General features: G+C 51.1%; 1 protein-coding gene across 1 annotated transcript in view; it reads left to right on the forward strand.

Annotated features, from left to right (window-relative positions):
• The window catches only part of TMEM131 (transmembrane protein 131), a 1,081,228-nt gene that overhangs the window by 844,684 nt on the left and 223,719 nt on the right, over nucleotides 1-12,825 (forward strand). Inside the window, exons 34-35 of the mRNA XM_078658243.1 lie at nucleotides 5,554-5,678; nucleotides 5,770-5,928. Coding sequence (XP_078514369.1) covers nucleotides 5,554-5,678; nucleotides 5,770-5,928 — 284 coding nt within the window. The remainder of the gene's footprint in view (nucleotides 1-5,553; nucleotides 5,679-5,769; nucleotides 5,929-12,825) is intronic.

Here is a 12,825-nt window from a genome sequence, read left to right on the forward strand (position 1 = left end):
CTCGCATCCCAGACGATTCTACCCATCATCAAGAATCTAGTAAATGCGTCCATTGACTCTGCCTCGGTTCCTCCTGCCTGGAAAAAGGCAATGGTCCGAGCATTAATAAAGAAGCCTCATCTGGACCCCGCGGACTTTGCTAACTACCGCCCGATTTCACTGCTCCCCTGGGTCAGTAAAATCGCGGAGAAACACATCAATCTCCAATTGGTCAACTACCTGGAAAACAATCTGTTGTTAGACCCTACACAGACAGGTTTCAGGCCTAAGCATGGAACAGAGTCCGCCCTCCTTATGGTCGTTGAGGAGTCCAGAAAAATCATCGATCAAGGAGGATCAGTGGCAGTGGTCCTTCTTGATCTCAGCGCGGCGTTTGATACGGTCAGTCATAACACCTTACTGAACCGTATAGCAAACGTCGGCATTGTGGATAAGGCTTGGCTCTGGATAAAATCCTTCCTGAGTGACAGGTCATTCCAGGTGTTTGATGGACAAGCCGTCTCCTCCAGCATACCGATGAAGTGTGGAGTCCCTCAGGGCTCCTCTTTAAGCCCTGCGCTTTTTAATATCTACATGAGGCCACTGGCTGAGGTAGTTCGTCCGCATGGAGTTAAGATCATTTCCTATGCGGACGACACACAGCTGGTGGTCTCCTTAGCGCAGGAAGCCCAACATTCTCCATCGGGGGTCTTACCAAATGTCTGGAGGAGGTGAAGTCCTGGATGACGCTGTCCTCATTGAAGTTGAATGGGGACAAGACAGAGCTCATGTTGCTAGGCCCCGGCTGACCCGACCCTCTTCAAGTCATTATGGCCCACCTGTCTAGGCCCCCCCCCGGCCCCAAAAGATAACATCAAAAGCCTAGGGTGTGGCTGGACAAGAACCTCACCTTTAACACTCAGGCAACAAGGCTCTCTGCCATCTGCTTCGGACTTCTTCGGACATTGAAGAAGGTCCTACCCCTGTTCCCAATGGAGGCCAAACAAACAGCTATTCAGGGCCTAATACAATCACGCCTGGACTCAAACAACGTCCTTTACCTGGGAGCTCCAGAGTACTCTTTAATAGGTTGCAACTGGTGCAGAACTGTGCGGCCCGCACTCTACTGCAAATTCCACGAAGAACCTCAGTCAGAGAGGCACTGACCAGCCTTCATTGGCTACCAGTGCGAAAAAGAGTGACCTTTAAGGCAATGTGCATTGCCCATCAGGCCTTCTGGGATTCGGGCCCAAAACTCTTGCGTAGCCTAGTCAGCCAATACCACCCGGGCCGTGAACTACGTTCCAGCCAGGCCTTTATGGCAACAATTCCCAGAATCAAGAGATCTAGAGCAGGTGGAGAATGTTCACCCTTAACGCCTCAAAAATCTGGAACACCCTTCCCCCTCACCTGAGATCTAACCCGAATCTTGCTTCTTTCCGCAAGCAATTAAAAACTCATCTATTCAAATCCCCGTAACCATTCAGCCTCCCCTTTTTTTTTTCCCTCCTAGTCTCTGACAGTCTCACTACACCTCTTCTGGTTCCCTAGCGCTTGGACGCCTCAGGGCAGCAATCGCGCTGTACAAATGTATTTTCATTCATTCATTCATTCATTCACGCGAATCTGATCATTTTTGGCCTCTCACAATGTTTGTCGATGACGCTGTGTGTTTTTTTTCCTGGATATCTTAGAGGTTCTAAGGGTCTACAATATTGAGCCTTCATCCTATTTGCATGTGGTGTTTAGGTGCCCCCCGACTCCAAACGGTGCAGCTTGTGTCTTCAGCTTTGGTTGTCAGTGCTGCAGGAGCGCCACATGATAATGGAGCAGCACAGAGGTCGATGACTCCTTGTCGATCAGTCATCTTCTTTCTACGAGGACCGATCAAGGGCCAGCTCCTGAAGTTCCTAGTCCTCGCTGTCGCCTGGCAAGTCATGCCATAGGCCTCCAGTGCGGCAGCCTTTCCCAACTTTACCGCGTACACGTGGTGTCCCTGACTCACCTCATATTCCTCGATATCATAGTCTAAGCGGGTGTCTGTTTCATGCCATCCAGTTTTTTCCGACGCTCAGGCGACTGTGGATCAGATGAGGGACTACTATATCTCCCATCATGCAATTTTTGGCTTTCACCCTCCCTCTGGCACGCTTCTCGGCCCGAGGAGGTCATGAGGCCTCGACTGACTCCACGCCGGTGGGCCTTTTCTTAGCCGGGCCCTCCGTATCAGTGCTAGACTTCCTTTCGGCTCCAGTGCACAACCCTTTTGGGTTCCCATCTGTGACGCCTAAATTGGATCAGTCGGCGCCAACTCCGGTATCGACAACACAAATCTCCTCTACCTTGTCTCTTCTCCCCGACGCCAAGGTGTTTTCTTCCCGGCATCAGTAACAGCGCCGGTGGATCAGTCCCCTTTGGGCACAAGCTATTTTACTGATGTGCATGCTCACATAGATGAGCCTCCTTCCGATTGTCATTGGGTTTCAGACCGTGGTGACGCTAGTGCCCTTGACTCTTCCCCATCCTAAGGCCTGTTTTCTTCTCTTTGCCTGGCTCCGGAGCCTAGCTCTGCTTTCGCTCAGCTTTTGCTGAGCGTTGATGTAGTTCAGGGGCTGCAGCTTCCTACTGTAGAAGTGACCATTGATCAGCTGAAGGCTTGAGGCAGGTCGGGGGTCATCGGATCTCGGTCAGGATCACCAGGGAGACCTCCTTGTGGGGTCCGCCCACTAGGGCTGTGGACGGAACATGAAGAGTAGTGCGGATTTGCGGGTACGGGCCAGGGCCAGAGGTTGTTGATGAACAAATCTGGTGTTCACAGGAGACACAGTCTTTGTGGTTAAAGGTAAGTAGGTCCTCCAGGGTTTTCGAGGTTGCTGGCTGCAGGACACACTGGGATTTCGCCGGAGCATGTTTGAGGTGGAGACAGGCCGGTAGGGCTGGGGCCGGGACTAAGTCAGTGGGCGTCTTCCTCTTGTTAGCTTCAGCACTGCTGTTCAGTCCTTCTTCTTTTCTTGTAGTTGGTTCTTGTCTGAGGAAGCAAGGTTCAAGGGTGCCCTTAAATACTAGATTTAGAGGTGTTATCGGTAGGTAAAAGAATGGGACAAATGGGTCCCTTCCCTGGCGTGGGTACACCCCGTATCATGCCACCCTCCAGAGGGAGGGGGGCATATGACTTTCCCTGGTTGGCTGTGTCCCCCCATCTGCAAGGTGGCGGGGACTGGGAGTTGTGCTTCACCTCGCCTCCCCCACCTGAGGGGTGGAGTTGGCCACACCTCTCTTCCTCACTTGTTTTTCCCGCCGGTTCTTCCGCCCAAAGTGGGGGTCTGAACCAGTGGGGACCAGTGGCTGAAAGCAGCAAGTGGCCTGGTGAATCTCACAAAGGCGGCAAGCCTTTGAAGCTTCCCCTTCATGGACCCTGCGCATCCTGAGGGAGGAGGCTCAGCACCTCGTCCCAGGATGTGCATTGTTTCAGGCCCCCGAGAGCAGCAGGCTCTTGACCCAGGGGTCCAGAAACAGGTCTGTTGGTGGCAGCTGAAAGCAACGACTCAGCCTGGACACTAGTGGTAGGTCGTTTTTCAGGGGGCATCTCTGTGTGCATTTTTCATTAAATCCCACACTGGCATCAGTGTGGGTTTAATGTGCTAAGAATTCTGATACCAAACTTCTCAGTTTTTAGTGCCGCCATTATGGTGCTGCGGAGTTCGTAATGACAAACTCACAGCACCATATATTCTTAATGGCAGCACTGCACTTAACATTGTCTAAGAATGGACTTAGACACTGTAGGGGTACAGGGCTCATGCACCTGTACCCTCACCACTGGTATAGTGCACCCAGCTTGAGGAGTAACTGATCTATGCCAGGGCAGTGGGTTGTAGGCATGGCACACAGGGATGTGTGCCATGTCGACTCTTCACTTTGTTCTGCACCAAAAAACTCAGCCTACAAAGGCAGTGTGTTTGTGTGTAAAGGTGCAGGGCCTCTGAGGGTGGCACAATAAGTGCTGCAGCCCTTAGAGGTCTTATCTGGTCACAGTGCCTTGGGTACCTGTGGTACCATTTACCAGGGACTGACCTGTGGCCAGGGGACCCAGGGCACATCAAGTCAAAAGTGCATCAGTAGTCTGGCAAACAGTGTGTGTGTGGGGGGGTTACTGCAACAGAAACCCAGCTTCTCACAGGCCAGAATTGCTCTGATGCAGCACTCACATCACAATAAACCTGAAGGAGCTTCACTAGCTCCCTGTTCACAAATGGCATATTTCAAACACCTCTCCCACACTTTCAAGGCACTATATAGCACTGGCCCAGCATTCCTCGACAATCTCATCTGCTTTCACAAACCTTCCAGACACCTCCGCTTGACCAGATTCCTACTTGCACAAATCCTACGCCTACAGAAAACCAGCTCTAACGGTCAAGCCTTCGCTGACCTTGCTTCTAAAACTTGGAATGAACTTGTTGAATTCCACAAGAAGCTGAAGACCTGGGTTTTCGAGTAGTCCCACTAGGCCCAAGATGTGCCTAGGCTCAAACCTGCTGAGCGCCAGTATACTCTCACGGCTGATAGTGCACCCTACAAATAAGTATAACATAATAGTGGTTTCAAACAATGTATTGAACATTTAAGAAAACTGTTGCTTTTCCACGTGTCTTCTTTTAACTTTGATTATAAGAAACTTATTTCTTAAGTATTTCTGATGCTAGCCTGAAACATTCAGTGTAGTTTTAATGTCCTACCTTGCAATCATACTTGCTTAATAGTTATTAACCTAGACATTTTGTTTAAATAGTAAAAAAGAAAACATTTCTTTTATTTCTGACATCCTTGCTTTTCTGAGGGGTGTTGGACCATTGTCTGCAATTTATTTGCAGAACTTCTTTCAGTATTGGAGTGTATTTTGTAGCATTTTGCTGATGTTTCATTAATGCAGATCCAAGAATGCTTTTGTAAAGTGCAGCCTGCAACTAAATCATCTATTGGCATATGTGTGACCCAGGAGGCCCTTGATTAAAATCACCGGGGAGAGGAGCCTTTCTAATAATTCATTACATTTGTACATTAACATATGTTTGTCTCAGATGTGTCAGGTGGATGCGAAGTGTTTTTTGTAGGATGGAGTGATTTGGTGAAAATAGTGGATAAATGTAACCTGAGTGCCATAATGGGAAAATATTGGGTGTGTCGTTACATTTCTGGCAGCCTACCTTGCAATTTTGTGGTCGTTCGTTACATGGGTGTTTATTAAATGAAAAGTCAAGGGAGCTTTGTGACAAGTGGTTAAAGGGTTGGGGGCTAGTAAGCAGACAATCAAGTAAACAACTGTTGAGAACACCGCCACCCATTCTTCTTTTGCTCATGAAGCTGTGGTAAAAAAGATATAATACGAAACAAGATTTATTGTGCATTTAACAAATATGTAGACTTTTATTGGCCACTAATCCTGTGACGACTCCTGCGTCGTATTTTAAAGTAGAGTACAGTGGAACTCTAAATGTTTGCTAATACTTCTTATTTGTATGACAAAAATAGATAAGGTGTTGTATATGTGTAATTCTCATATTTTTATTTTAGTTCCTTGGAATTACCTTACACCACCCCTTTAGAAATCAAACACCGGAAGAACTTTTCATCGAAGGTTTCAGTTCAGCAAGCAGTAATGAATGGACCCAAACCGAGAAATCTACAAAAATCAAGAGGTATGTTTTTTGCATAATGGTGGACCACTAAAAACGGGTCTATGTTGTGAAATCATAAAATCTTTAATTGATCTTGCACGTTTGTTTTCAGGTTTGAACAATAGAGTAATGGACACCAGGCCATCAGCACTTATGAAATTCTTCCCTGGTGGGTCTGGCCAGGAGCAGGGTAACACAAGTAGTTCTGAAGGAGAGAAAGATTCCCCCCTGCCAGAGTGGGATTCTGTGCCAGTTTCGAAAGAGAGTAGTTGTAAGTACAAAAGCTGTTTGACTGAGTCTTATGCTTAGTTTTCCTGCTAGCTTGGTTACTTTGTTTGTATTCTTTTGCGTTTGTCCTTACTGGGGCATTTAATAGAGACATCTAGCCGCAGATTCCTTACCTTAGAAAATATAACGCGTCAGGCTGGATTCGGAAACTTTGCTCGAGCAACACCCTTGCGCACCAGTAAGTGGCGTTGGTCAGCTCCACATGATGTCGTCTGAAAGTGACGTCCGCATCACCTATATAGGTGCCACCTCGGTGTGCTGACATCAGTTCTTTCATCTCCACGCCAGCTAGCACAGATCAGTGAAGAGAGCTACCCTCTGTCACTTTTTGACAGGCTTTTTTTGATGTTTTGTCAACGATTTTTGGGTTTGCAGGTTTTCCCTTGATATCAAAGAAGACCTCTGGATTCAAACCATGCAGCACCTGCCGCTGCGCCGTTACGGCTCCACACTTAATTTGCCTCTGGTGGTTGGAGCACAACCATGACTGGATGTTGTGCTCCTACTGCTGGGCCATGGTGTCAAAAGCTTTGAGGGATTGGTCCCTAAAGCTGCTTGCGGCCTGGCTTTCGTCTCCATGTCGCTTTCCCCAGAGGTCTTGGTAACGGTCGAGAGGAAGGTCAGAGCTCTGCTCCGGGAGTCTTAAGACCTCGTCCACCCCCACTCAGTCATCGAGTCGGTTAGGTAAGAGGCATAAGAAACACAAGAAGTTGAAGCATGTTTCCTCTCGGCTCCACGCTTTCCTGCATTTCCAGAAGCCGGAGCGACCCCCTCCCAACTTAAATAATTCTGTGACTCCATGTGCCTCATATTTGGGTGACCTAACCCTCTTGGTGCTCCTTTGAGCCTCGGAGGCTTATTAGGGGCTCCATTGGGCCTTGTGCTGACAGCTCCAGTGCCGGTCATACCCCTGGGACCTTCCCCGGGGCTGGTCGCTGCACCGCGATGCCAGTTCCATCCTTATCCCTGGCGACCCAAAGCCAGATTGGCTCCTTTTGACGCATATTCCGGCGATGACAGCTGCATCGGAACCTAGGTGGGTTTCTCATCCTTATTTGGAGGGGCTAGGAATGGAGGAGGATTGGGACGTGTTGCTGGACCCTTTACAAGACCAGCCTAAGCACGAATGGACTTGTATGAAAAATTGGGTGAGGCCAGTAGACTGGATCCCTTCCCGGATTCTGGCATGCTCTCTCTCTCTTTCTACCGTAGCTATGGAGGAGGGAGCTTCATACACAATGGTGATGAGAAGGGCAGCTGAGGTCCTGAAACTTCAGCTCCCTTTCGTGGATGTCAAGACGAGCATCTTGACAGACGTCCTCCTTCTGGGTGTGACCTCCTCTGAATCCCTCCTGCCTTTCAAAAAGGCCTTAACTAATTTACTTCTGGGCAGCTGGTCCAGGCAGCTGATCCAAGCCCAGCACAGGGGCTCCTGTGATTAGGATCATCGTCCGCCGCTTTTGCCCTGCACTGGATTACCTGAAATTCCTCATCATTCACCCTACCCCCGAGAGCTTGGTGGTAAAAGCTTCTACCACACAAGGCACGTTCACTTCTGCTTCCCCGGACAGAGAATCTAAGAGGCTGTATAGTTGAGACAAGAAGATTTTTTCTTTAGCCAGTCTTACATTGCAGTCAGTGAACACTGCATGCCTCATGGACATTTTCACCCTCTCTTTGTAGGAAACAGTTACGAAGATGGTGCCACAGGGCCTTTCTCTCCCAAGTGGTATCGGACGGGCGAGGTGCGGACAATTTCACCGTTCATTATGGGCTTGACACCGCTGACTCGCTGGGCAGAGCAGCGTCGTCAACGGTGGCTATTCGACGCCATGCCTGGCTGAGGACATCTGGCTTTTCTGGGGATGCCCAGGCTTCCCTTATGGACATGCCCTTTGATGGCACCCGTCTCTTAGGAGACTAGGTAGACATGGCCCTGGAACGCAGGCTAGGGCCAAGTCCTTGGGCCTCTCAGTGACCACCTGTTTCCTTTTCCTCCCTTTTTTGGCCACAGAAGAGGCTTTCAGCCACACAAGCTATATCCCAACCACAAGACAGCGCAAGATCAGCCACCTGTGCCCACATATGGGCGCTGCTCAGTTCGACCCCGTGGATCAGGCGGACAGAAGTCCACTCCCCCGATTTGTTTGGCAGTGAAAGCTTTTCTTCCTTCCAGCAAGGGAAAGCACATTCCAGTGTTTATGGATAACTTCACCACAAACAGGGTGGGGTAGGGTCATGGACCCCTTGTCTAGAGACCCTGCATCTCTGGACATGGCTGGAACAGTAGGGCTTATCCCTGGTGGTTCAATACCTGGCAGGTTCCCTGAACGCCTGAGAGGACAAACTCAGCCTTCGATACCTAGCAGATCACAAATCTCCATTTCGAGGTGGCGCAAGGTCTCTTTCAGAAGTGGGGAAAGCCTTGGTTAGATCGGTTTGCTTCCGCGAGAATGCACAATGTCTACCTTTTTGTGCCCTAGTGTTTCCAAGGCGGTACTCAATCAGCAACGCTTTACATCTCGAGTGGAGCTCAGGACTCTAGTATGCCTTTCCGCCAATATCATTCCTGTCCAGAGTACTCAAGATTAGGAGCGACTGGGCCCAAGTCTTTCTTGTGGCTCCGGAGGGGGCACGGAGAGTCTGGTATTCCGAGCTTCTCCAATTGAAAATCGATCCTTATATCGGGCTGCCCATTTGTGAGGATCTTTTGTGGCAGCAACGGGGGAGGGTCTTCCACCTGAACCAGTCTACCCTATGCCTTCTTGCGTGGAGATTAATAGGCGGCAGTTGATAGCATTCAAACTTCCTCTGGCAAGTTTGCAATGTCATTTTGGCGATCAAGCAGCCCTCCACCAAGAATGTGTATGGCTGCTGGTGGAACAAATTTGGAAAATATTTTTTGAAAGATCTACTGATCCTCTTTTTGATTCCCTCTATCAGGTCTTACTCTTTATTCTGACCCTTGCCCAGCAGGGCTCTGCTCTGGACACTCTCGAAGTGTACCTTTCGGCCCTTTGTGCCTTTTTGAGACTGCCAGACCAACCCTCTTTATTTAAATCCCCTATATTTCTCAAGGGGCTTGTACATATGTTTCGACCTACCCCTTTCATCACATCTCAGTGGGACCTTCATTTCGTTCTCACCAGCCTAATGTGCGCTCCGTTACAACCCTTGCACAACTGCCCCATCTGGCTGCTTACCAACCAAACAGACTAATCTGAAAGAGACACGTTAGTGATAGATTCCTTACTTTAGAATATCCCCAGGCATCAGACTGGGGAAGTTTTGCTAGCAGTACCCCTGCGCGTCAGTAGGTGGCGTCCTGTGGCTCCGCTCCGTTCGCTGGCGTCATAAGCGCCGAGATGACATCACGGAGACTACTTAGGCGCCACCCATGCGCGCTGACGTCAGTTCTTTCTTTTTCCGCTCCAGCAAGCGCAGATCCGATAGAGCACGTAGGTATATCACTTTTTGACTACTCTTTTGAGACTTTTGTCTCCCCTTTTTTCTCCTGATGCACGAAGGGATGCCTGGCTTTAAATTCTGTGGGGCCTGCCGTCGCAATATGTCGGTGGCGGACCCCCATGATGTTTGCCTCTACTGCCTGGAGACCGACCACGACTCCCGGGACTGTCTGGCTATGGCACCGAAGGCCTTGAGGGAGCGGCGCAGGAAGCTACTGGAGGTTTGGCACTCGTCCCAATGCCGCCGGACACAGGGGCCCCTGTAGATAAGAATGTCGTCAGGGGTCACCGCCCGGCGCCTGGTGACCCTGCCTTCCTCACCACCCACCCGACGCCTGAGAGTCTGGTTATCCAAGCCTCGACGTCGCAGAGTGCTTTTCCCACAGCTCCGCCGGATAAGGATTCTAAGAAGCTGGAACAGTTCGGTAAGCGTTTTTCTCTTCGGCCAGCTTGGGGCTACGGTCAGTGAACACCGCCTGCCTATTGGGCCACTATTCCCATGCGGTGTGGGATACCGTGGCTCAGGTCTTGCCTTAGTGTCCTGAGGATGTTAAGGTTGTTCTTTCCCAAGCAGTTGCTGAGGGTAAGGATGCAGCTAAGTTCGCCATTCGGTGTGGGTTGGACAACGCTGACTTGTTGGGCAGGGCTATTTCTACGACTATGGCGCTGCGTCGTCATGCCTGGTTGCGTTCTACTGGGTTCTCGCCCATGTCCAGAGTTCGCTCATGGACATGCACTTTGATGACACTCGCTTGTTTGGCGATAAGGCACTGGAGCACTTTAAGGACTCGCAGGCCACGGCCAAGTCCTTGGGTCTGGCTACAAAGAGCCTGGCCAGTCCAGGTTTTCGTTCCTTTCGTGGACTCGGCTGAGGCACTCAGACACGTTCCTTCAGCAAGCCTGCGCACAACCAGCCTCAGCGCGGACGCGGATTCCGCAGGGGATGGTCTGGGAATCAGCGTGGGGGTCAGTCCACCTCTGCCCCGCTGCTTCTACCTCCAAACCTTTTTAATCTGACCTTTGAGGAGCACCCCACGCCGGTGGGTGGCAGGATCCGCCGCCACCACCTCCCCCACTGGCGCAATATTACATCGGACAAGTGGGTGTTGCAGATCATCTGCGGGGGTTATTCCCTTCCCTTTCAGTCCTTCCCTCCAGCCATGCCACCTCAGTGCCACCGAATGTCGGGGGATCACTTGGTGCTTCTCCAGCAGGAAGTGTCAGCCCTCTTGGCCGAGGGGGCCATTGAATGGGTTCCTGGGTCGGGAGTGGTTGTTATTCCCACTACTTTCTGGTCCCCAAGAAAGACAAAGGGGCCTGCGCCCCATTTTGGACCTTCGGAATGTCAATCGCTTGCTCCGAATGGAGAAATTCAAGATGCTGACTCTGGCTCAGGTCTTGGCTGCCCTCGACCCCGGAGACTCAATGGTGGCGTTGGACTTGCAGGATGCATATTTTCACATACCAGTCCTGCCGGCCCACCGGCGTTACCTGCGGTTCACGGTAGGCCACGAGCACTTTACAGTTTACTCTTCTCCCCTTTGGCCTTACCAGTGCCCCTTTGGTGTTTACGAAAGTGATAGCGGTGGTCGCAGCTCATCTGCGCAGGTCAGGGGTGTCAGTCTTCCCCTACCTCGACGACTGGTTGTTGAAGGCAGGCTCGCCCCAGGCAGTCTTCACGCACCTTCAGACTACGGCCGACATCCTCCATTTCCTGGGGTTCTCCATCAACGTGCCGCAATCGCACCTGAGTCCCACTCAGAAGCTCCCCTTCATCGGAGCGGTTCTGGATTCGACGCCGTTTCGGGTTTATCCTACCGAGCAGCGAGTCCAGGATATTCCAGCTATGATTCCGATCTTTCAGCCTCTATCCCGGGTTTCAGTCAAGATGACCCTTCTGCTCCTGGGCCTGATGGCATCCTGCATCCTACTAGTACCACAAGCCAGGTGGCATATGAGAGCTCTGCAGTGGGACCAGAAGTTCCAGTGGGCACAGCATCAGGGCAAACTGTCCGATCATGTCCAGATCTCGGAGGGCACTGCACGACAATTGCAGTAGTGGCTCACGAATCGCGATTGGGTCAATGGCAGATTCCTCTCCCTTCCCTAACTGGAGCACACAGTGGTGATGGACGCATCCCTCCTGGGATGGGGTGGCCACTTGGGAGAGGCGGAGATCAGAGGCCTCTGGTCTCCGGCAGAGTCCCGACTCCCTATCAACCTTTTGGAGCTTCAGGCGATCCGACTTGCACCGAAAACATTCCTTCCCTCTGTCCGGGGAAGTGTGGTGCAAGTGTTCACGGACAACACCACCGCCATGTGGTTTTGCAACAATCCAGGTGTGGTGGGGTCCTGGACCCTATTTTAGGAGGCTCTGCGCTTCCGGACATGGCTGGAACATCAAGGCATTACCTTGGTGGTTCACCACCTGGCAGGTTCTCTGAACGGCGGACGAACTCAGCCGCCGGCGCTTGATGGATCACGAATGGCATCTGAACTCGGACGTGGCGCAAGGTCTCTTTCAGCAGTGGGGAGAACCACTGACGTGAACGCGCAATGTCATCAGTTCTGCGCGTTGGTATTTCCAAGGCGGCACTCGCTCGGCTACGCTTTTCGTTGCGAGTGGAGCCGTGGTCAACACCTTTCCGCCTATACCACTTCTGCCCAGAGTCCTGAAGAAGATTCGGCGCGACTGGGCCCAGTTCATCATTGTGGCTCCGGATTGGGCAAGAAGATACTGTATCCCGATCTACTCAGCATGGTGATCGATCCCCCGATCCGTCTGCCTCTTCGGGAGGATCTTCTGTTGCAGCAGCAGGGGACGGTCCTCCACCCAAACCTGTCCAGCCTCCAACTCCATGAGTGGAGATTGAGCGGCGACAGTTGACTGCTTTCGATCTCACTCCAGAAGTCTGTGATGTAATTCTGGCAGCCAGGCGTCCCTCCACTAAAACGGAATACGCCTGCATGTGGAACAAGTTTGTGGCATGGTGCACAGCAAAGTCTGTGCCCCTCTTTCTGAAGTCCTTCTGTTCCTCCTTTCTTTGGCCCAGCAGGGCTCTGCTCTGGGCACTATCCAGGGTGATCTTTCTGCCATCTCCGCCTTCCTGATCAGCCTTCTCTTTTTAAGTCCCCGTTTGTTAACCGTTTTCGTAAAGGCATCACGCATACGTTTCCACCCGTACCCTTCATAATGCCTCGGTGGGACTTAACTCTTGTCTTGACTTTTCTGATGTGCGCTCCCTTTGAGCCCCTTCATAACTGTCCCTTACGTCTTCTCACTCTAAAGACGGCTTTCCTGGTTGCTATCACCTCTGCCAGAAGAGTGAGTGAGCTCCAGGCCATTTCTTCCAAACCTCCTTTCCTTTCTGTTCATCCGGACAAGGTGGTTTTAAGGACCCGTCCTTCTTTTC

Source organism: Lissotriton helveticus, chromosome 8, assembly GCF_964261635.1.
Source record: "Lissotriton helveticus chromosome 8, aLisHel1.1, whole genome shotgun sequence".
Lineage (NCBI taxonomy): Eukaryota > Metazoa > Chordata > Amphibia > Caudata > Salamandridae > Lissotriton > Lissotriton helveticus.